This window comes from Eumetopias jubatus, unplaced genomic scaffold (genome assembly GCF_037043125.1).
Source record: "Eumetopias jubatus isolate StellerSeaLion01/CBP00866 unplaced genomic scaffold, mEumJub1_p1.0 scaffold_17, whole genome shotgun sequence".
NCBI classification, from domain to species: domain Eukaryota; kingdom Metazoa; phylum Chordata; class Mammalia; order Carnivora; family Otariidae; genus Eumetopias; species Eumetopias jubatus.
Genome location: NW_028274823.1, coordinates 53,560,354 through 53,585,442, shown reverse-complemented (window position 1 = coordinate 53,585,442; position 25,089 = coordinate 53,560,354). Strand labels below are relative to the sequence as shown.

Sequence of the window (25,089 nt, the reverse complement as noted above, 5' to 3'; positions counted from 1 at the left end):
TTCAGAATACCCAGATAACACAAAGGCCAAGTATCCATGATAATAGTAATTTCTGACCATGTAAAAATCTGTCACTAGGAACTGTGTGCTTCTTCATTACTAGATTGTAGTTTGTCTGATTTTAAACTGAAAGAAGGAAAATTTAGGAAATTGCATAATCTTCATAAGGTACATCAAATGCAAAAACCATAATATAAATGTGCTCAAGGAAAATCATGAAGAAATACACTGAGTCCAGATCTTTATTACTAGATATTGAAATATTAAACTTGGGGTATAAAACGACTGTATAGCAGTTTGGGACAGATTTGCACAATCTATTGACATTGAGAATATTGTTCTTTTTTTGAAGTATTATTTTTCGACTATTTTTATATTTTCAGTTAACATTTCTAGTTATTAATTCATTTGCTTGGTCTTATCCTTTGTTTCCTGATCTAGTTCTCCCATGGAGGGCCATCTTACCAGAAGGTCACCATTTTTATTTTACAGAATTCTGGATGTAATCGGTTCTATGGGCAAATCCCTTTTTTTGTGTGGCCACCATTTGTAAGTTGTTCATAAACATTATGGTTTCTGATATGCATAGCAACGGTCCGAGCCTTAACCTTTGATACTTTTAGCATCTGCATGCCTACAGAATAAGGCAACTCCAGAGCTCAGTATTCAAGGTATCCTAGCACCTACTTCCAGCTAATTTTTTTTAGGCTTCTGCTAATCTTTTTTCCTCAAATATTCTGAGCATGTTTCCATATTTCCATTCTTTGTCTATGCAGTCCCTTTCCTGAAGTGACCACTTCCTCCTTCCGCAGCCTTCGTCTGTTCAGAATCCTACCCATTTTTAAGAGCCGGATCAAGAACCTCTTCTATTTGATCCCACCGCCTGGAGATTCATCTCATTCCCTTCTTGGCTCCTTATCTCTGTAGCATAGCACTTAGACTCAACGCCTGCTTTAGTGGTGATAACTGGTGTGTCATATTTCCAACTGACTGTAAACTCCTTGGATACCTTCTTCTTTGTTTTCAGTAGTAAGACAGTATGAACAGTAATCTGCATTCCCAATGTATTCTTGATTTGAATGGAATCTTCAAAGTGATACATGGTACTGCCCACAATGATTTTCTACCTAAAATTTAAAAAGGGATTACTACTTAACGGATAAAAACGCAAGTTTCTAAATACAGTAACATCTTACTTGTACAGCGTGATCTGATAGAGAAGCCTTTTACATAAGAGATCAACCCAGGAACAAAGACGTTCCCTTCTGTATTTGAGTCTACCCTGTATTTTAAAACCAGAACTCTGGAACCCGTTGGAACCTTTCTAGATTGCTCAGGGCCATCATGATTGAATGCCGTTCATTAGGGTGTGTCTGGGTAGTACAGTGCTGCAGAGGGTGTAACTTGTAGATTTTTCTCTTTCCTGTACCCTTGACATTGCCCCTATGCTGGGGTGGGGTAAGGAATGTGGTAAATGATTTGAATAAAGTTGAAAAGGGCTTGGTGTTATGCCTTCAGGGAAGAGGAAACTGGGGGAAGAATTTTACAATACTCGATGAAAATGGGAACTGTTGTAAACCCAATAGAAATTCAGTTTAAAACAAAACAAAAAAAATCCTTGGCCACAAAGTTTTAAAGAAGATAGAGTAGGCTGCTGAAAAAATTGGTAGCATCTCCTTCTTTGGAGTTACTTAATAGTAGATAAATATCTTTCTAGAATGATTTAGATCCAATCTTGCAGAGTAGGGAGATAAACCCCATGACCTCTCATAATCCTTGTCAGCCTCATAATTCAGAACTCAGGGCAAAACAAATAACCAAGGTTACTGGTTTTCTAAAATGTGCTTTTTTTTTTTCTTTTTTTTTAAAGGGACCTTTTAATTGTTGGATTTCTTTTATTTCTGTTTTGTACATGAGCCTGAGGATCTTTTGGTCAGGGGATGTATTTTCAGTAATTCAAATAAAAGTTGGAAGGCAAGAAAATATTTTGTCTCTAGTAACTGCCAGTTTAGGAAACTTAGACAAGAGCAGTGGGAAGAAAGCTGTAGCTGCCCAGCTGCCTACTTACACACTGGATTAGAGACATGGGTGCCATACGATGTGAAAATGTATATAAAAAACTGCAAATCCCAAAGGTTTGAACACTGTTCTCCAGGACCGTCCAGAGGGGGAATGGTTATCCATGGGACCAAATGCTGCCCTTGGAATAAGTTGTTGTCTTACTCTTCCTGGAACAGCCTGCCTGGGGTTTGCAGGAGAGGGCTCCCCAGAAGGTCATTTGCGGAGCTTGGCCAAAGTGACTAAACGGTACCAACTCCTGGCCCGCTCATAAACCATCTTACAGGTTTTTTGATTCTTTGCTCGGAACTTAAGTGGGTAGTGGAAGGAGTGACTGTCAAGGTTGAAGTTGATACCGCATCTCTTTTCTCCTGGCATCTGAGATTCCTTCTCGTCCCCATCTCTGTCTATACACATGCACACGTGCACACACACACCACACCCCACACCCCACACCGCACACCCCAGTCATGAGTTCATACTGTAACCTTGCATTCCAGATCAGCACCACCACAAGGTTTTATTCTGTCTTTCCACATTTCCATATTTGTAACTTAGACTTAGATGATCCAGGGCACCTGGGCGGTTAAGGGTCCAGCTCTTGAATCTTGATTTCAGCTCATGTCGTGATTTTGTGATCGTGAGATCAAGCCCTGCAGCGGACTCCATGCTGGACATGGAGCCTGCTTAAGATTCTCTCTCTCCCTCTGCCCCTCCCCCTGCTTGCTTGCTCCCTCTCTTTAAAAAAAAAAAAAAGATTTAGATGATTAACAAAAAATGAAAACACAAAAACTTTTTAAAAGTAGAAGAAAGGATATACAATTCTCTGGACTTCGGATGGTCAAGGACATCCTAGCACAAAGTGTTAATGCAGCAAAAGAAATCACAAAAGAATAGACAGATGGCTTGACTATATAAAAAGGTAAAATGTCTATATGATAAAACATATTAATATTTAAAAGCAAACATAATGGGAAGATGTTTGCAACAAACATGCCAGGCAAAGCTTTGACAGCTATAGTATTTAAACAAATATTTAAAAAGGAAAGGTTTGATAGTGTTAAAGCATAAACCTTAATAGAAAAATGAGGAGAGGCCATGAATGCAGAATGCACAGAAAAGGAAACTCCTTGGCGGCAGCAGCACTGCTGACATTTGCTGAGTGCCTACTGTGTGCCAGCTACTTTCCTAAGAGTCCTGGCTCATTCCACCCTCACGACACTGGTTGAGACATTTCAATCCTGCTTTATGGGTGAGGAAACAAGGCACAGCTGTACAAACATGGCATCGCTCTAGTTTGAGTCCAAGCACTTGGACTCTAGGCCACGATGCTCCAAAATCTGTCAAGTACAAATGGCTCATTAAAATATGAAAAAAAAATCGTTGGTGACTTAAAAATGCAAATTCAAATAACTGCAAGATTATAATTTTTTTCCTAGCAAATTAGCAAAGATTTTTAAATATAGCCAAATCTAAGTTGACATAGGTGGGCTGTTATATTTACACTGGAGAAGGTGTAAATTTGTAGACATTTTCCAGAACTTTGACAGTATATATCAAAAACATCGGAAAGGAATTTATTCTAAGGAAACCAATATACTTTAGTCACTGTGCATTAATTTCATATTTAATGTAACGACATGTTTTGTGCTCATTTTTTAAAGAGTGGACTTCCCTTCTCCTTTCACCCCCTCCCCCAATTATAGCAGTATAAACTCATAGTAGAAAGTTAGAAAACATAGATAAAATACCAAGAGAAAATTAAATCCCTCACACTCCTGTTACTCAAAGAGTTAATGTTTTGGTCCATTTGTCTGCCACAGTGTCATTGTTTACAGTAGAAACAAAAAACTGAAACCCTCTCAATAGTCAAAAGTAAGAGAGAACCATTCCCCTAAGAAAAATTATGGTACATCTATATAACGGAATATTATTAGCTATTAAGAATTATGTTCTAAAGAATTTTCAATAAAATAGGAAGATGGTTATGATAAATACGTGGCTTTCAAAATTGTATATATATATATATGTACTTAGTTACAAAAAAGTATATGCAAAAAAGGGAAAGAAACACTTCCAGATTATCTCTAGAATTAGAATTAGAGACAATTTTTTTTATTTTCTTCTTCATGCTTTTTGCTGTAAATAGAAAGAAAACTAATTTAAGAATCCACGAAGGCCTGACCTAAGGGAGTGGCAGTGAGGACACATGGAAATGAAGCAGGTATTTTCCTGTTCTGCAGCAGGTAGAATTCTGCCTGGCACCTCGTGCTGCTCAGTAAATGTAGATGAATGGATGAATGAACTGAGCTTGGAAAGGTAGCGAGTGCAGCTTTGGCCATGTTGCCTTCACTGTGGTTTTGAACATCCACATACAGCTTTCCTTGAGAGTTTGGAGCTCAGCAGGGGAATGCATTAAAGGGAGCTACTGGGAGTGGTGGGCAGACCGTAGTGGCGGCCACCATAGGTGTGGATAAGGACAACCTGGGAAAGTGTAGGGAGACAGGGCTGAGGATGGAGTGCTTGAAGTTCCAACGTGTTAAGGGCTAATAGAGGATGAGGAAGTTAATCAACGAAACTGAAAAGGGTATAGAAGTAGGAAGACGATCAGGGGAGAAAGGTGTCAGGGAAGCCAAAAGAGGTCAGCGTTGCAACAACAATAGTCATAATCCTAGCTGACCTTTCTAGAGCACTTAACTGTGTGCCAGGCACTGTCACCTGAATGACACAGGTCAATTTGCTTCATCCTTGCAAAGGCCTTAGGAGGTTGGTTACTGTTATCACTAAGAAACGTGTCCAAAATCACTCCCCAGGCAGTGTTCAGTGCCCCAGAGAAGAAGATTAAGGTAAGGTGTAAGAAGTATACTTTGGAGGACGGTGGTGTATCTAGAATTTTAAAAAGTGAATTCAGAAAGCTCAACCATCAAGGCCTTGGGGGCACAGGAAGCTGTTTTTTTTTTTTAAACTACACAGGCTGGAGCACTGGTGGAAAGGCAGCCAGGGAGCAGGGATGAGAACAACAAAAAGTGATATCCAGATGAGTTGTTTAATGCAAACTCAGAAAAGGCATTTGATGAAATTCAGCATTCTTTCCTAATTTAAAATAATCAAACATACTAACTAGAATTAAAAGAATTCTAAATCTTAACTAACTTTCTTGTTTGTTTCAGCCTTGACATAACCTTGGGGAAGCTTTTTTTTTTTTTTAAGATTTTATTTTTTATTTATTTGAGAGAGAGCACAAGAGGGGGTAGGGTCAGAGGGAGGAGCAGACTCCCTGCTGAGCAGGGAGCCCAATGCAGGACTTGGTCCCAGAACTCCAGGATCATGACCTGAGCCGAAGGCAGTTGCTTAACCAACTGAGCCACCCTTGGGGAAGCTTTTATAAAGGGTAGATGACAGTGGGTCCAAAAGTCTAAAAACCTAACACCTTTGGTCTTCTAAAACTAGTAGATAGTAAGTTTATCAGTTATATAAATTATCCCTTAACTGTACATTTAAGCATTTTTTAAAATTAGTGTCTGTTTATTTGTAGACTAATCATGAAAGTTTGTAAGCAGGTTCAATTCTTGGCTTTCTTTATTCAGTATTAAAATATCGTGCAGTGTCTCAGGATTGTCCTTGGAATAGATCTCAAGAGGAAGTAGGAGTGATTGAATGAATTAGGCAATCATTTCAGGAAGTCCCCTTTGCTGACCTTTTCTGTGATTTCTCTTGAGGGGTTTCTCTTTGGCTTTTGTGAGGAATGATACCATTTAAGAACTGAGTCTGTGTTTAGTGAGTATTGCTAGAAGATGAGTGCAGATAACCCAGTTTTGTGCCTACAAGTTATGACTTTGGTCATGTTGTAAGTGTAGTCAGTAATGTCCTTTGACTTCTCTTTTCTTAAAAATGGCACACATAATACACACACACCTGGATTTAAGAAAAATAAGGAATACAAGAAACTTAAACTTAGCAATATAAGAAAGATGCCTCTTGGTACAATTTAATATCTAGTTTCCTTCTCACTGAGAATTAGTGGGTTAATCTTCCACGCCTTCATTCTTTACCCCTTCTGCTTCTAATGACAGGGATCTCTCAGGTACCTAGAGAGTCCCAGGCTTGTCTTTTCTTAGCCTCCTTATAACTCTTGGCTGGTTTCCTGAGGAAGCATTCCTTAGAACAAGAAAGCATCTCTGTCTGGTTTCCTGCTTCCTACTTCTCAGAGCTCTTCTAGGTTCCTTAAGCAGAATTAGAAAGAAAGCCACATACCTCATCTCTACCTAGAAGGGTGTGATGTTCAGAGGGTAACCATATCCACTCTCTCAAAGAGAAAACGTCTTCTTCCCCCATATCTTAGATGCTAGCTACTAGCTTAAATATTGTAATATATGATACCTAAATTCAGGAATACGTGCCATAGTAGTTGAGGTCGTCAGTTAGCAACTTGGAATTTAAATAGTCTGCCTTCAACAGACTCCTTCAAAGGGCTACCACTACAAATTTTTCAAAACACAGTTTAAGTAAAACTTAACTTAAGATGAGGGGCACCTGGGTGGCTCAGTTGGTTAAGCAGCTGCCTTTGGCTCAGGTCATGATCTCAGGGTGTTGGGATCGAGTCCTGCATTGGGCTCCCTGCTCAGCGGGGAGCCTGCTTCTCTCTCTGCCGCTCCCCCTGTTTGTTCTCTCTCTCCCTCTCTCTCTCTCTGACAAATAAATAAATAAAATATTTTTTAAAAAAAGATGACTTTTAAGCAGAGATTTAGAGTTGTTTCATCTTACCTGAAATTTCTTTTTTTGGAACAAATTTTTGATACTGACAGGCCTCTCTCCAATTAAGTAGGAGTTTTAATTTAGAAATCCAGTTGGTTGTATTCCAGTAAGCCATGTTTTACCTGACTATTGGTAAACTCTTAAGTTGCTGAGACTGTATAGGGGTCCCTGACTTCTCTCTGACAGCAAGTTGAGTATAATTTCAGGGTAAGCAGATTCTTCCCAGGAGCTGGGTCCTGGCCTGACAGGCCCTAGTGACACATCCCACTTCTCTAGCAAGGGTCTCTGGGCATTACTGCCCTTCCCAGTGGGTAACCTGAGAATAGTTACAGGGAGGCACAAATAGCACTGTCTTCAGCCCCATGGTGGCCAGAACCCTGGTGCCTGTCACCTCACTGTGAGCAGCCTCACCTCTTACCCCAGCGAGACATGTGAATTCTGTCCTCTCCATTTCTCCATGATGACGTAGAGACCGTGAAGCACTCACTGTTGCAGTGTAAATATTTCACTTTCCCCTATTTCTGAGCCCCACAAGCCGAGCATCAAAGGTTTTGAGAGACTGTGACAGTGTCTCTTGGGGACATGTTATATAACTGAAACCCTCTGGTTCCCTGTAAGCAAATTGAATGAAGGAGCTATAAATTTGAAATGTGGTATTTATTTCCTTATGCAACTTTTATTTAATAGTTTTCTCTTTTTTTCAGTGGCACTATTAAGAAATGCTAAAGGCTGAGCAAGTATAAAGTCATTTAGAAAGTTGCATGTGTCTTTTATATATTTACTGTTTATTGCCCATTTCCTTCACCAAAAGTAAGATTCCTGGGGATAGAGACTTCGGGGCAGTCTCACCTCCTGGAAGAGCCTGGCACTTAGTAGGTCCTTATTAACCAAATGTTGAAAGAATTACTATGAAAAGAGCTTTCTTAATGTACTTTCTCTCCTCACACGTGATTCTTATGAAGAATTTTATGTTATTAGAACATAATCAGTCAGCTGTGGTTTACTTAACTTCCAAATGATGTCGGGTGTGCCCTGCCTCCTTTTGAGGGCTGTTGTTTTTGTTCAAGCACAGCTTCTATCATTCAAGCTGCATCAGAAAGAAGATTGCCACTATCTACTATAACTCCTGGGCGGACAGATGAGAGCTGTGACAAAATTCACATTTACACACAGTTGGCTGAAGAGAAACTTAATCTTTTCCTGGCTTTTATCAGATAATTCATTTCTTCATGCATTTATTTTGGAAGGAAAATTCCAACTTCCGAAGTCTTTTTTTCTTTGCAGGGCTTTCCCGGCAGCTCTCCTCCCTGGGTGAGCACAGCCCAGGCAGTCATTAAAGAATAATCAGTTATGCTTTTGAAATGGGGCTCAAGTCCTTTATAGCCTTTTTAAGATACCCTCCCCACACCTCCACCATGACACTTGTGGAAACAGGACCAGCAGCTGCGTCCTCAGACTTCTGCTGGGTTTTGGAAGATGTGTTTTGACTTACAGAAGAATAAGTAGCATGGTGACATATATTTTAATAGCATTCTAGTTTATAATATAATAAGGAAAATGGCTACTTTTCCTTATTTTCTCATTATGATATGTTGTGCTAAAAGCCTTTGTCATGACTGTTCTGTGACATTGGACTGAAGTGCAATATATTTTACTATGTTGAAGATAACATCAAGGTTGAAATTTGAGCTGTCGGTGATTTATTCAGAGGTTGACTGTTACCGAATGCATAGAAATAAGTTGCATGAGGCAGTGCAGCTAACGATTTATTTATGTATCTTTTTTTTAACAAAGCTTGTCATAAAGAGCAAATAAATAGCTCTTATAGAATAGTTTGTATTCATTGCTTCAGTGAAAGTGTTATAAATAAGAAACATACGGTCTACAGCTACTGTTTTGCCTTACACAGCTCAGAATTTTTTCAAGATTTGGCATGCAGGTGGCTTGTTTTTACAGATATTTTGTCTGTGTGGATTTCTAACACTGACCGGCATTTGTAGTGAGTCATTTTGAAACCCTACTACTGGACAAATTCACATAATTAGTACGGGAACACCTGTCTTCAGCTGTAAATGGAAGCTTGACAGTATTACTATGAGGGCCAGGCTGGCTCACTGCTGAACTCCGAGCCGTGAGCACAGTGGGATGCACATAGTAGGTGAGCCAAAAAAGGGTTTGTTGTAGGAGTAAGTAATAAAGGAATGCAGACATCTCATCAGCACTCTTCTGTGTCCCTGACAGCACCTACCACATTCCCCTGACGGGCTTGTGGCAGCTGGTGCTTGACTCGAGATCTCTTCTCAGTCTGTTTTTTCCCCTTCTTTATTCCCTCATCACTTCCTTCAGTAAACATGCTCTATTTACACGGGCTGTGCCAGGAGCTGGCCTAGGTGATGAGACCGTAAGGATAAAGGATCCCGGCCTTACCCACAGGTCAGTGGGCGGTCAGACACATGGGGGATTCATCCGAGGCGTGCGACACTGCATGTTTGGGTGGCACACGGGGCTGCCAGGATAGGAGAAGAAAGGCCTCCAACTCTCTTCGTTTTCCCAGTTCAGGCGCATGCAAGGGAAACATTTGTACCTTATCCAAAACAAGATCAAGAAAAATTCTGTTCTGATTGGTTGAGATGAGTACTATACCTGATTTTGGTTCCCAGGGAACCATTCCCCTTAAACATATTTTCCAGCTTGTAGTCTTACGTTTGTAGCACAATACCCTAAGATAACATCCTCCCGTGATGGGATTTCTAACCAGCACATTTATAATTTCAGCTGTCTCTGAGGTAGTATTATTTTTTTCCCCACATCAGTTTGTTTTGGGTAAAGCAAAAGATTTTTCTCTCATTTGTTTAGAATTCTGGTAGGAAAATACTAGTTAGGAATCTGATTTTTTTTTTTCTCCCCCGTCAATTTGTGGTTAGCTTGTTTTTACTCTAGTATTAGTGGTACATGCTCATGTTTACTAATATAAAAACCTCTGTTTTGTAATTATTTCTATTGAGTACTGCTTTGGGTTAACATCGTAGATGTTATGCTCCTTTTTCCAACAAAATTGTTTTAAAGTTTATAAAGTGCTTCAGAATAGTTGAGTGGATTAAAAGCAATTCAGTTATGCATGTAACTATTTATCCACATTGAAAAAAATATGCGGTGGTATTATCTAAAGCAGAAAGAATTGAAAACGTGTTGGTGAAATCTTGAGGAAATGTGATACAGGTAGGTAGACCTCACTGTATATTTGCATATATCCTTTTTGGGGGGCAGATTGAATCATTTAAAATGACATAGAGTTCTTTCTGTGAAAAGGAGTGTTTGGAATGCTTCTCCTTTCATACTAGATAGCAAGGAGGCAAAAATTTTTAGGGTCTTGTCAAAAGGACTCAGGATATAACTTGAAGAGGCTCCCACGGGACAATAAGTATAACAGTAAAGACAACAATTGCAATTGATTGAAACTCACCAAATATTATAAACTCACAAATTCATAATCTCACCTAAAATCAAATTTAGAGGATGATAAGAACCAGTTCATTATCTTAATAAATGGGTAAATAAAGCATTTAACTTGCCTTTCCTATATGACCTATACCACTAGGTAAACAAATAGTTAATAAGGGAAAGCATCTTTTTATAAACATATTCCAGCCAACAAATGAAATGAAATGATAGAATTAACACATGGCTGTTTTGCGATTCTGCCAATGAATTAACTGATCTAGACCTTGAACTTCAGCAGCAGACATTGTGAAAGGGGACACAACCAGAGATTATGTGCTTCCTGATCAAGGGACACACCATCACCTGTAGTTTTGCCAGAGGATGGAACCCAAAGTCTCACCAAGCCTCTGGATCCAGCTGCCATTTTGCAGGAACACAGAGGAAAGAGGAACAAATTGAACCACATCATGTGTATGCAATCAGCAAAATCCAGATTGTAGAAACTCTGTAGGTCAAATGGCCCCAGTTCGTCAGTAGATAAATTACAATGAAAAGAAAGGGGGTGGAGAGGGGAACCCATAGACTAAAAGAGACTTAAAAGATTTTTTTTTTTTTTTTTTTTAATGAACAAGACTATGTTTTAGTACCTGGGGATATGTTGGGTGAAAAAAGTATAATGAAACACTGTGAAAGTCGGGATAGTGGTTACTTGGGAGGGAAAAAGGAGGGATGACTGGAATGGGACAAATGGAAGGTTTTTCAGGGTGACTGGCAAACATCTAGTTCTTGATCCTGGGTGGTGATTACAAGGGCGGCTGCCTTTCATTAAGCTATGTATTGTTTAATGTCATTTTCTAGATCTGTGTTTTATTTTTGCCTTTTTTATTTTTTAAGAAAGCGATGGTCTTAAAATGGGAGTTCACGCCCCATGGTATCTTGTGTTGGAGCTTAGATTCTTGTAACTCTTAAAATGAAAACTTTTTGATTTATTGGTGGCATTGTGTTAGTGATGTTTTTAAAAGAGATAGAGTTTTTTGGGCGCCTGGGCGGCTGAGTTGGTTTAACTTTGACTTTTGGTTTCAGCTTGAGTCATGATCTTGGGATCCTGGGATCGAGCCCAGCATCGGGCTCCACACTGGGCGTGGAGCCTGCTTAAGAGTCTCTAACTCCCCTTCAGCCCCCTCCCCCCACCCCCCTGCCAGCAGTCATTCTCTCTCTCAAAAAAAAAAAAAACAATAAAATAAACAAAAAATAAAAAGTAAAATAAAAGAGTTTTTCACCTTTACTGTTTTAAAATCAGAATGTGACTATGTGGGTATTTGGTGTATTGGGAGCTTCTCAACATCAGACTTTATGTGAAGGAAATGTACTGAAATGTACCAGAATCATATCCTCTCAAGTGTTGAGTCTAGTCCATTAGAAAACTTCATTCCTGTAAATTGTGTTTCCACTCTTAAACCTAGAGAATCATAATTGAAGAGTTGTATGTTGACAGAGTGGTGATAAAATAGTGCATTCAGACAAAGAATGGCCTTGAGGATAGGGGTGGATAGGAGAGAAAATATGATACAGAGAGGCCACAGCAGCATTGGAACTTCTCATGTTCCTTGTCTGTCTGTCTCTCCCTTCTTCCTCCCTCCCTTTCTTTCTCCCTTTTTTTCTTTTTGATTTAAAATGAGGGAAAGCACCTTTGTCACTCCTTTTCCCAGAACGGTGGGTGTCAAAGTTCTGATATTTGGGGCAGATCTTTAGGGCACCAGAAACCGTGCTTACAGAAGAGAAAAGATGTTAAATGTTAGGCTTTAAGAAAGGGAGAGAAAAAGCTAGAATGTCTTAAAAATACGCTGAAACGAAGTTTTGCTGATTATTTATTGCAAAAAAAACAGGCTTCCTTCTTCTTAAGAAGAGGATGGTTCTCTGTTCATAGATTAGAAGTCCTGCCCTGTGGTTTGCCCAGTGTTGGAGCTTTTCCCCATGAATTTAAGAAAGTTAATGAGATTTTTTTTCCTACCAAAGCAGAAGATACGTCTCAGTTAAAAACTTGGAGACCATAATGAATGTTGTTAGAGAGAAAATAAAATGAATGACGTCTGTGAATTTGTTTTAAATGTTGTTCATTTTACCAAATAATTTAGATAAATCTTTCCCGAGGAGGAAGTGAAATCATCAGGTTTCATTAATAATCTGGAGCTTTTCAGAGGATTACTTTGAAATACCTCCCTGCCAACTTTTCATAAATAAGCATAAACTTTCTTTGACCTTATCACAGGTAACTAAATAGCTGTTGAAGGGTTAAAACCAACTAAAAAGTGATTCTGTAGCTCCATCCCCATTCTCCTGCAAAATTATACGGGAAGTTTCTTTCAGTTCTCAAGCAGGGTAATTACAAGAGACAGTTACATAATTTACAGTTTCAATCTGCTCGTCCATAATCACACACTTCCACCTAGTTGTATATACCCTCATGAGTATCTGCCTTGTACTTTGATTTGTAAATGATGATTGCAGTGTGATTGATTGCTTGCAATGTAGCATATTGAATTGATTCTTAAAAATGAACTTTAGCTGTTAACATGTCTATTTGAGTTCCTGTTATTTATGTAGTTTGTGGTTCTTGCGTTCAGCAGTTGCATAGTAGTTAAGAAATTACACTCGCAGAGATTTTTTCCTTATTAAATTTAGAAAATGGAGTGTCTGTGCACACCCTAACTAGAAAAGAGCCTGGAACCTCAGACGCACTCAACTGCTGAGCACAGGACTAAACCATTCCAGTCCTTGGAAAGATGAACGGAGATTCTTTGGTTAACAGTGACCCCACAGTAAAAGGCTCATGGGGATAATACTGTGGCCAAAGCCATGCTGATACTAATAAATTGTTATGAAGGCTCAGCCTTAAGCGCTGCGGCATTAGGGAGGCAGTGTAAACGGTGGACTTTGAGAAAGGTATCACCTACTAACTGAAGGCCTAGTAACGGGCGTCTGTTAATCAGTACTGCTAGTGATGATATTTCATACAGTTTTGTTTTTCCAACCACTAACATCTAACTCTAGCCACTTTGGACTTTTAAGATTCCTAGGGGATTAAAGGCTAGATATCTACATGACACGAGATCTGCTCCCACCCCAACCTACATGTGGGCTGCATGGGCTCGTCAGTCACCCGGTGGGGACACCACCATTTATTGCCAGAGGCTTTTTACCTCAAATCCTGTTGGAAAGTGTATGGGAGATACATAAAAAATAATTGAGAACAGAAGTTTTTGAGTTCTATGGGGTAGGACTGTGTGTCTCAATGACCCGAGGACAACTGGGGATAGTTTCTCTACCTTACATTTTTGACATTAATTGATCAGTCAGATTGGGCGATGGTATGTGCTTTGATTTTCGAACGTTATTCCCCAAAACTGACAGATTCCCTTTGAAATGTAATCTGAAGACAAAACTTTCAGATTTGTATTCCCCACTTTTTCCTTTCTTCAGTCTTGCTGTAATGGGTGTTTGCTGTGTGAAAGCTTATCACTCAGAATTAGAACTCCAACATTTCTTTGTTCTGTTTCAGAAAATTATAGCTGGTACACACACAGACACAGAATTTTGGATGGGTTGTGGGAGAGCCAAAGGAAAGGAGAGTTGCTCTTCTAACCATTCCGACTCCCAGAGCATGATTCTGAAATCGTGGCAGTGTCCATTGCTGATGGAAGCTCTTCTTCTCAGTCTGCGGGTAGGATTAGACCAGATAACTAGCTGTGAACCATCCCAGCTGCCCCCACAGAACCCCAGACCTACAGTATTGGGCAAAAGAAACTCTAGTTGTTGCTTTGATTAGTTTATTTAAGGAAAAGTTCAACTGTAATGTTCTAGCAACCGGAGAATGGTCTTAGAGGTGGCATTAAAAGTATATGCAGTTCTTTGCTTGGAGCAGATGCTTTATTTGAAGTGCGTATGTGTTTATGCAATGTTTAAAAATCTTACAGCTTCTCAATGGTAAATTCCTGTTACCAGGATTTTGTTACTTAGGTGTGAACATTTTTATCTAGGTTTTAACTTGGAAGAATTATAAATTTGTTTCTGAAATAGTTTTTCAGATTGAATCTCCAATGTGGACTTTTGCCTATTTATAAGAGAGGAAAGAACTTTAAAATGCCAATTACTTCATCTTAAAAATGTTTTGTGTTTGAAAATTTGTTTTTCCTAAAACTTGCCAGGATTTAAAAGTGATTTGAACTGTGGACAATCAAAAAAGGTCAAAGAGGAAGGCATTATTTTGACATGTCTAATTTCTCTCACTTCAAAGGCCATGGTCCTAGTGCTTTATCATTACCTAATAGAGGTGCCTCTGGCTGATGGATCAGAGCTTCAAGTTAGATTTGTAATAAGCATTGGGCTTCATGAAGAATGTGGTTATTTCCCGGTTATATTTAAGGAAAGATATTTTTGAAAATCCTTCCCCAAATGATTTCGTTTGGGAGTAAGTGAGAGTGACAGATCTCTTGCTCCATGACCATTTTAACCTTTGTCAGAGGTGCCTCATTTTCATAACGAAGAAATTGAATCTATTTCATATATGATCATCTTCTTAGAAAGAAAAATTATGTTTTACATAAAAGACCAGAACCTTGCTGTTGTGGTGACATGCCATACATAAACAAATATTCCTCAGTTAGGCGTCTAAAGAAAGAAAACTCTTGTGAAGTCTGTCACAGAGCTCTCTTTGCCAAGTGACCATCTCCTCCCTTTAGCCTCAACTCTTAGATGCTGCCTTTCCCCCCAGGATTCCCCTTCTACTTGGATCCTTCATCGGGCACGTCTGCTACTAGCACAGCCCTTCGGGGTGGTGGTCCTGGAGCTGTGGGACCAGTGTTGCACCCTTGTTTAACATTCTGGCCATGGACTCATCCTCAGGACCCTTTGCTTAATATAACCTGTAATTCATCTATGACCAGTTTGGCCCAAGATAAGCATGAGTTGAGGTTGGGTAGGGTACAGACGTGTGTAGTTTTTAAAAGCCCCTGAATGAATCCAGTGTACAGCCAGGGTTGAGAAGCATTGAGCTAGACTAGAGGATAAAGAAAGGAGAACTAGAGACATTCTCAGTGAAGTAGATTATCAGTTATTGACTGATTTTTGGCCTGTGACTATCTCACAGAGGTGTGTCTCTGGTCCTGGTCATCCCCAACTCAGGAGCTCGTTCACAGGTGTTCACCCTCCTCAGAGGGAGGCGCATCCCCTTTCCTGCTGCCTGCTGCCCTATTTGTGAGTTCATATAATAGGTGAGTTCATATGTTCCGCGGGTGACTGACACACAGAATGACCACCTCCTTCACACCCAGTTACAGAATCGTGGAGCTCTTCTGGTAAGTTCCAGCATGGTCTGTAGGTTTTTTCGCAAACACACAGCAGCACTGGGGTCATGCCCCTACCACACCCTCTTCCACTGAAGGCTGTTGAAGGAGCATCATTCCTCTCCCGAGTGGACCTGGCCAGGAAGGAGGCGGGTGCCGGGTTCAGTAAGAAAAACCAGTGTTGCCTCTGCATAACTGAGCCAGAGTTCAGCATTCTGAGCAGTATGCTGGGGAGCTTGTGAGAAGGGGGCTTAGATAGAGTCAGTCTGGTACGTGACCCAGAGCAGCCAGCCTTCCCCCAAAGACCCGCTGTCTCCTTTCTCTGGGTTTCACTGGCTCAGACCATTTTCCCAGGGATAGACTTGGGTCTTCTAGAACATTTGGGCCTTTGTTTCATCTGTCCTGGGACTGTCTCTGGGTTCCTCTGACGCCCTCAAGCAATCATTGTTATTGTGGTTTGAAGTCCTTGCTGTTTTCTGAGGATAGTCCTTGAAGTTAAGGACTTAAGGACCAAAGGGAATTTGGGGAGCTCAGAACTGTGCTTGCTGTGTACTGCAGTCGCCAATTCAGATCATTCCTGAGGCAGAATATGTTGGGGGTTTTTTCATGGCTTCTTTCTTTAATTAAATTTATATTTGGGTGGTTAGCTTGGCGGGGTAGGGAGAGGAGAACTTTTGTCTGAGGCATTGGAGTAAATGGAATGATTTTCAGGTGCCTAAGGCAAAAGTAGGAAAAGAGAGGTAGCTCTTCTCAATCTGATTCTATAGAGCAGTCTGTCTTCTTCCTTCTGTCCACATTTTCCACATTTTCTTCCATGTTTTCCTTCTTTGCCCTACATTCAGTATATCTAGTCACCCAAACGATCCCCTTGAGGTTTCATTCATTCGTATGTTGAATAATGATAGTAGCTAACATGTAGCGTTTCAGTAACATGCCAAGCACGGTTCTGCATGCTTTGTATTATTCATTTAATTCTTATGACATCCCTAAGAGATAGGTATGATTATTCTCCCAAGTTTTATGGATGAGGGACCTGAAGCACAGAGAGGTTAAATAATTTGCTCAGCCAACGTCACATGGTTTTGGTACATAGTGGACCCTGGATTGCATTCCAGGTGGTCTGGTTTTAGCATCTCTGCTCTTCCGCAACCTGTAGTCCCTTGTATGATCTGTCATACTGTATTAAATAAATGCCATATTGTTTTAAAATACCTGTGACCTTGTTGCCCAACTTTTAAAAATTCTTGTCATTTTTTATTTAATGCAGGTGGTCTCAAAAGTATGATCCAGGGACTCCGCGGGATCCCTAAGGCCCTTTTAGGGAGTCTGCAAGGTCATAACTATTTTCAAAGTAATGCTGAGATGCTACTTGTCCTTTTCACTCTTATGAGTGTACCTTGGAGTTTTCAAGTAATTTCATGACCTGTGATATCACAGCAGATTATATACCAAAGCGGATATGAGAATCTAGCTTTTCTCTCAAGCCGAACAGTGAAGAGATTTGCAAAAATGCAAAACTGCCACTGTCCTCGCTATTTTTTTTTGTATTTTGGAAAATACAGTTTTTTTCATAAAAAAAGTTACCACATAATGGATTTATTGGTTCTTAATGAATTAATAAGTACTTGTCAACTTTCTCTATAAAATTAATAGGTATAACTCTTACGAACAGAAGCTCTTAAATAATTTTTTAAATGTAAAGTGGTCTCGAGACCAAAAACCTTGAGAACCACTGATTTAATATATAAACCTTGCATTTCAAGTGTGGCCCAAGTTCCATAGCATAGGAACTTGTTAGAAACGCTGAATCTCAGGCCCTACCCCCGACCTGCCGGCTGATTCAGAGCCCAGGTGCACAATGAATGTTGAGAAGTACAGACATAAAATTTATGGACAAAGGCATTTAGCAGATCAATGACCTCTTGCTAAATTTCTGCCTGGTGGGGCTTTGGATATTCCTGTCCCTAGTTCTCTACCACCGAGTTGCTGGGTGAGGTGTCCTTGCCCATCGAGATTCTCTAGTCCCACTGTCTACCCAGTGGTTCTCCTGCAAAAGGTGGTTTTCACATCCTCATCAAAAGCAGCAGCTCCATAGCAGAGTTTACAGCAGCTGTCCTCAAATTTGTGTGCATCAGAATCACCTGGAGGACCTCGTAAAGCAGAAGTGCTGGGTCCTGCCCCCAGTGTTTCTGGTTCGTAGGTCTGAGAGAATTTGCAGTTCTAACAAGTTACCAGGTGATGCTGATACTGCCCGTCTGGGAGGCCAGTCTTTGAAAACCACTGGTCGATAGGAAGTAGAGAAGTCTGTAGAAAAGTCAAGCAGTATTTATTCGAATTGTTTTATAATTATTTCATGCCCATAGAATTACGGGAGAGATGTCACATTCACATTTTCAAAACCAGTCTCTTAAAGTATAAAATAATTCAAAAATTCAAAATTTCCGTTTTCGCTAGGGATGCATCTATATCTTTTAATAAATGGAAAGTAGTAAGAAATCTGGCAGGTCACGGGTCATTTGGAACACTACGGTTCTCTGAAAACAGTAGGAAGACTTAAGGTTCAGCTTCCTTCCTTACTAATAGCAAAATCACCACAAGATTTCAGCAAGGAGACATAAATAGCCTGTCAGGTTCATTTATCACTATTTAAACTGATAACACGCCATTCATCCACTTGTTCACAGAGCTGCTTAACCCCAGAAACCAGTAACAGATGAGCACAGCCGAGTGAATTTCCGTCCCTAGTCACGAGATACGTGGTTAGAGCCATCGGATTTCCTCTGCTCAAGAGCTGCCATAAATCCCTGGCCTGGTGTCAGTTCCCAGGCTTGCAAACCCAGTGCTGTCTAGTGATACGAACCTTTCAGCAAGGTTTGCTGAGCTAAACAGGTGTCTGATGAAGGGTGTGTAATCCTTGAAGATTATCTTCCCCTAAAAGCAGCTAGTAACCCCAGACTCACATAATCCAGACAGATGGGAATTGGGAGTAGCTTGCCAAAGTTCACACTTTGTATTTGAGGAGGTTTGTATGGTTTGGTTCCATATGGTAGAAGATGAAGGTGTGCAAAATGAGGGGTGGCTGCCTTTGTGGGGGGAAATCCTTATCCATTAACATTATTCCACTTCTGGTCCAGTCTACAATTTTGAAATATTACTAGTTTAAAAGGAAGGAATGTTTCATATTAAACAAGGGTTAACCTTGCACTTAATACACTGAGAGCTCAATTAATTTGGGAATTTAGGTTTGTAAAAACAAATCTTGACCTTGTCTAGATAGTTCCCTCCTTATCCTAATAGATCTGTTTCTACCACTTTTTTTCCTCTCCCTAGAATGGAGTTAACCATTTCAAACACCGGGGATCAGGGCTAGTTAACATGAGAATTGATTCTCTTACTACAAGTAGGTCAGCCTTTACGGAAGTGAGGTAAATTTGGGTCCTATGCAGTCAGTACAGTTTAGAAATGCTACTTTTCACAGACATCACATTATTCTTAACTTTCCCCTTAAGCAAACACTTTGGTAATCTTTTAAATTAAGTGTGTGGTCCATACACTGAGACTCAGACCTCATCTTCCTTTGGATAAGTCGTTCCAGTAAAGCAAAAGAGAAAGCCAGCTTTCAATAGTATGAAGATAGTTGATGTGGGTGAGGGGCTTACAGGCCAATCAATTTCCAATTACAAGTCTCCTGATCACAGAATAAGTGCTGTTCACCAGCACCTCTGGCTCACAGACAATTTAAAGGGAATAATTTCACCAGCAATTAATTATACTGCAGCTACTGGGATTTGTCCTCCAAACACCACTTTGTTTTTAGCCTGAACAGCCAGGTTCCCCCAGGGATAGTTCAGGTTTTCTGATTGAAAGTATCCTCAGTTAAGGAAAGGTGTTCAAGCACTGTGGGAATCTGTTCACCAGTGGTGTATTGTACTTGTTTCAGATCTTCAGGATAATACACGGGCTTCCAAGTTAAGTGCTTTTTATTTCCCTGCATCTTAGATCAGTTATTTGGAATCTTTTTGGTAAGTGAAATGTAAGAGCTGTAACATTAAACCACCGCATTGCTGTAATTACTCAATAACCTAAATGTTCTTACCAAAAATTATTCTGTCAATTGGCTATATAGTAATTATGATTTGAGGAGCCTAGAAAAAGGAGAAGGAAACAAAAGATGGCAAGAAATTCATTATTTAAATCATTCCATGTTAACAAAGGACAGAGGTAGGGGCGCCTGGGTGTCTCAGTCGGTTAAGCATCCTCTTGGTTTCGGCTCAGGTCATGATCTTGAGGTTGTGGGATCGAGCCCCATGTCGGGCTCTGTGCTCAGTGCAGAGTCTGCTTCAGGTTCTCTCTCCCTGTCCCTCTCATTCACTGTCTGTCTTTCCCTCTCTAAAATAAATAAATAAAATCTTTTTTAAAAAATAAAACAAAGGTCAGAGCAGTGAAGTGCTACCAGCTCTAGCTTTTTTGAGGGAACATGCCTCCTGCCTAGTGCACCAGTGGGGTAGAATACACCATAACTTTGTCTTCTACACTATACGTTTTAATATATTACAAGTGATTTCACTTAAGTAGTAAGGAATCAAAGAAATTAACCTTTGGTCGTTTTGATTGTGGAAATGGATTCCATTTAATTTTAAAATGTCCCCTTCAGGAGAAGACTGTGGACTTTTAAATGGCTTTCAGCTTAAGTGCAAGTTCCTTCCATTGGGATAAGCTCCCTGAGGGTCTCATGAGTCAGAGAAGGAAAAACTAACTTCAGGCAATGCAGCGATGCCTTCAGACAGTGGCACTGTGTGGTCTGAAATGTTGGCACACAGCATCCCCGGAAACCTGCTTGATGTTTTCTGGTTGGAGTTTTGGTTTGCAGTTTTTTTCTCCCCAGCACCCAGGAGGGTATCACTTGCTGGCAGATGTTGGTAGCCTTCCTGCTTCGTAGCCTTCACTGGTGTGGTGTGGAGGTACTTGCTGGAAAGTCCAGTGGGCCCAACGGGCTCAGTGTATGCATGCTCAGTGGGGCTTGGTACCCTGCTGCCGCCTCCCCAGCCCACCCCGGGCTCCAGGAGTCTCCTGTGGCAGTGTCAGTCACACACTGCACACTGTGTCCAAGGGGTTGTCCCAGGAGACCGCCACTTAACCGTGGTGGGAATTGCAGGTGCTGAGAAGTTTATGCTTAAATGCTCTCCACAGACCCTAGGCTGCCTGAGAGCTCCAGTGGCCTGACCAGTTTAGGCTGAGGCCCCAATAAAGGTGTGTTTGTACTACCCCAGGGTGTGAAAATATGAATAGCTATGTAGTGTAAAGTATGTTTTGGGGGGATTCTGGCTGAGCCCGGGGTAGGGATTGAGGGAGGAGAAGACAGAACAAAGAAACCCATGTGCTTCCTGGATAAGGTTGCTCCTAGTAGCGGAGAACAGAAGGTAGGAAGGGCACCTGCCGCCTTCTGACCGTGGTTGTATAGAAATCTTTCTGCTGGGCTGCGGGGGTGGGGCTTTCTGTCCCTAACTGTGGGGTTCAGATGAGAACCAGTGAGGGAGTAGGGAATTTCACAGTCACTGCAGGGGACTTTTAATTGTGGTCACAAGGGGGATAGTTTCATAGCCTGGATACTGTGGTCCTCTCCCCCCCGACACAGGGACAGAGCTGGGTCCTCTAGCCAACTGAGTAAATTTCTCAGCATGTGCCAAGCACTTAGGAGGCAGGTGACAGACGTGCCAATTATCTGTGTCGTGAGGTCTGGGCACCCTTTGTACTTGAGTGACAGAGAGCTCTTCTCCAAACTGACAGGGCATGATCTGGGCTGGATTGAGCACCGTGGTCATCAGCGTTAGCATTCCTGACACACTGCTCTTGAGAGCCTCAGTATGCAGCTGAATGACATGTCGACAGCGGTTTGACTGTAAAATTTTTGTGGTGCTTGTTCGCATTCAATCAGCTAGGTTACACTTGAACATGAGTTAGACAAATAAGTCAAAAGACTTCAGGAAAGCCTAAAGTTAAATATGTGCTTATTCTTTATAATGACATTCAGATTAAAACTGTCAAAATGCAAAATGCTGTGGTTACACCCTTCTAGGGTCAGGTTGGATTTCTTGTTCTCTCTTTCTGCATTATCTGCAGTAATTTTGAGGCAGGAAAATGCATCAGAAGCATGATTTCTCCTTCTAAGAAAAAATCCAAAATTGAGAAAATTCTTGAGAATGCAGCCATTTTGGAAATGTAGATAAAGAAGAAAAATGCCGAAGATTTGGGTGGTTTACAGAGCAGCATGATTTTGTAATTGCTGCCACCTACTGTATGTGGTTGATGTTTGTTTAAATTTAGGAAGTTCATGAAGGTGAGGCTATTGAAATCGATAATTAGAGCAAGGTAGACATTATTAGTTTGTAGCATTTCTTTACTCCATAAGTGGCTCTTAATTACCAAGACAGCTGCCAGTCTTCATTAATTACCTTCAAGTGGATTTAAAGTTTTAAATCATTTTAAAGTCCTTTTGCCAAGGAACCTTCACCATAATGCTGTAGGATGCACATTCAAAAGCTTACCATGCTCAGGGATTTTCTGAATATACACGAAGAAACAGTTTGTTTTAAGGAGGTTGTTTTATTTGTAGAACCAACGTTCTGGGGTTGGATTATAAATTAATTTACATGAAAGAGGTGAAAATAGAGCTAGGGGAGCTGATGTGAGTTGCAGCAGTTGACTTAAAAGACATTCTTTTATTAGTCCTAAAACAAAGCTTCAGATCAGCCGACTAGTTAAATGTAACAAGCAATATAGAATCTGAGTCAACAGAGACCCTTCTCTTTTATTAAGACCCAGCTGTCAAAGGGTCATTAGGTCCTTCCTGTGGAAAACAACTTGCCCATTAATGTTTGGGGTGGTCCCTCGACAGGATTTCTGAGTAAGTGCCTGACATTTCGTTTTTTGAAAGAATCTAAAGCTGGTGAGAAACTTGGATGTTGAAATTTACCAGAAGTAACGTCCTCAACCTTAGCTTTGTGAAATAATGCCATGATGTGTATTTGGAATGCTGCCGCTACCTATGTGAATTGACTTACAGTGCTACCATGAAAGGTTCAGAAGCATGAACTTCATGGACATCAAATCACTGTAACTGGGAAAGAGACTGCATACATAATAAAGTCTGATGTGCTCTTTTTACCTTATTGCTACTTAACATTATTTCCAAGTGGCCCCCGTTCCAATGTCTGAAAACACCACAGTGAGGTCGACTTTGGCTTTTTCTGCCCTAGGCTATTTGCTTTCTAGAAGAGAAGGCCAAGCAGGGTCTCCTGAAAAGCCACTCTCTGATCTGGGCCGTCTCTCCTACCTGGCCTACTGGAAGAGCGTCATCTTAGAATATCTCTACCACCACCAAGAGAAGCACATCAGCATCAAGGCCATCAGCAGAGCTACGGGCATGTGCCCACATGACATCGCCACCACCCTGCAGCACCTCCATATGATTGACAAACGGGATGGCAGGTGAGTACCAATGCGTGCGCGTCACTGGCTGCCTCCCAAGCATCTTAAACTAGAAAGGGTGCCTGGTGTTAGGGGGATACATTCCAGTTTAAGGTAAGAGGTTGATAAAAGGTATTATCAAAACCTTTCTCCTAAATAGAAAACAGGAAATGATACTTTTTTGCTGGTCAGATTTCAATTTGCTATACCTTTTCATCGATGGGCTTTCTCATCAGTCATACCCCGCGTTATAGTGCTAGCATTTGTCAATGTGTGAAGGCGAAATGAAATTTCAGCTTTTGATTGCACTTTGTTCTGCCACATCACATTACAGATTTGTCATCATTAGAAGGGAAAAGTTGATATTGGGCCACATGGAAAAGCTGAAAACCTGTTCCCGGACCAATGAACTTGATCCAGAAAGTCTAAGGTGGACCCCAATTTTAATTTCTAATGCTGCAGTTTCTGAAGAAGAGCGAGAAGCTGAGAAAGAGGTAATGATTGGCTTCATCTGCCTAAGTTGTGGGACTTCAATCTTGCAGCATTCTTAAGCTAAGAAAGTCATTACCATCGTTGTCAAAGGCTTGGTTATGTAGAGAGAGCTTGTGAAATGATATGGCACTAATTTATCCTAACTGAGGTTGCATGGTAAGACATGATAATTTTACTGAATTGAGTATGAAAAATGAAACATTTATCATTGATCACAAAGCAGCATTTTTCACTACTGACAGCATGTAATCAGATCACATTTGGTGCTGAGCTCCAAGGCTGCAGTGTCAATCGATTCTTTGTGTTTATGAACTTGCTTAAAGTGCTCCATGCCAGTGAGCATGTAATGTAGTGATAAAGGACTCAAATCAATTCGCTGCATCATTAATACTGCTAAATATCCCATGAAACCCAATCTTCTTTGATTTGTTATCCTAACTGATGCAAGAGAGTCCTGAGATGATGCAGCTGGAATGTTGCTTGGCTGGCTGACTGTTCTGATCAGAAACGACTTAAGAGGTCCTTGCCTTTGATCCTTAGAGGCTCTGGCTTAACTGCCCTTTCACTGGCCCACCATTTTTACCCCCCCCCTTCAGGCTGAGCGGCTAATGGAACAAGCTAGCTGCTGGGAAAAGGAGGAGCAAGAAATCCTGTCCTCTAGGGCGAACAGTAGGCAATCACCTGCAAAAGTACAATCGAAAAATAAATATTTGCATTCCCCGGAGAGCCGGCCAGTGGCAGGGGAGCGAGGGCAGCTGATGGAGCTGTCTAAAGATAGCAGTGAAGAGGAGGAGGAGGAGGAGGAGGAAGAGGAGGAGGAGGAGGAGGAAGAGGAGGAGGAGGAGGAGGAGGAGGAGGAGGAAGAAGAAAATATTCAGAGTTCTCCTCCAAGATTGACTAAACCACAATCAGTTGCCGTAAAGAGAAAGGTATGTGTCTGTTTAGATTTGCAGTCTGAGTTGTTTCAATCAAATCTTGTCATTGCAAACAATCTATTAGTATTTGTTTCACTCTCTGTTCTTTAGATGTAGTTTATTTGTATTCAGTCCTGCTGATCATATATCATAATCGTTTATCTTACAGTCATGATTGTGTTTACTTTTTGAGGTTAGTGCTGGGACCGGAAAACAGGGGCAGGCGGGCTTCCTCGTCTAGTAGTTACTGCCACCTGCTGGTTTGTGGGACCAGAGTAAGTCAGGCTATGGGAGCAGAAGAGGGCCCTGGAGAGCACTCACACCACCGTTCAGTGCATTTTGATGAAAACGCCAAGGCCTTAGGAGGCTAGGAGACTTGTCCAAGGTCACACAACTCCTTAGAGATGGAGCCAGAACCAGATGAGTACCCGGACTCCCCAAGCCCAGCTCTCCTGGTAACCGTCTCTTTTTCTTGTTCCTGGCATAGAATTGTGAAGGTATTTCAGGCTCTCCATGTTGATGCTGATACTCTGCATTTGCAGCCAAGTCACACTGCTGAAATTTCTCATAGCCTGGTGGTCTCTCCAGATACACCTTGTGCAGAAAGTAAAAAATTGATT

The 25,089-nt window shown here is 40.9% G+C and overlaps 1 protein-coding gene across 6 annotated transcripts in view; it reads left to right on the top strand.

Moving 5' to 3' along the window:
- KAT6B (lysine acetyltransferase 6B) overlaps positions 1-25,089 on the top strand; it is a 180,122-nt gene that overhangs the window by 146,226 nt on the left and 8,807 nt on the right. For 5 of the 6 annotated variants that reach the window (XM_028109534.2, XM_028109533.2, XM_028109532.2 and 2 more), the window contains exons 14-16: positions 22,853-23,084; positions 23,398-23,557; positions 24,152-24,484. In XM_028109534.2, coding sequence (XP_027965335.2) covers positions 22,853-23,084; positions 23,398-23,557; positions 24,152-24,484 — 725 coding nt within the window. The remainder of the gene's footprint in view (positions 1-22,852; positions 23,085-23,397; positions 23,558-24,151; positions 24,485-25,089) is intronic. The other variant, XM_028109536.2, reaches the window with a different exon arrangement.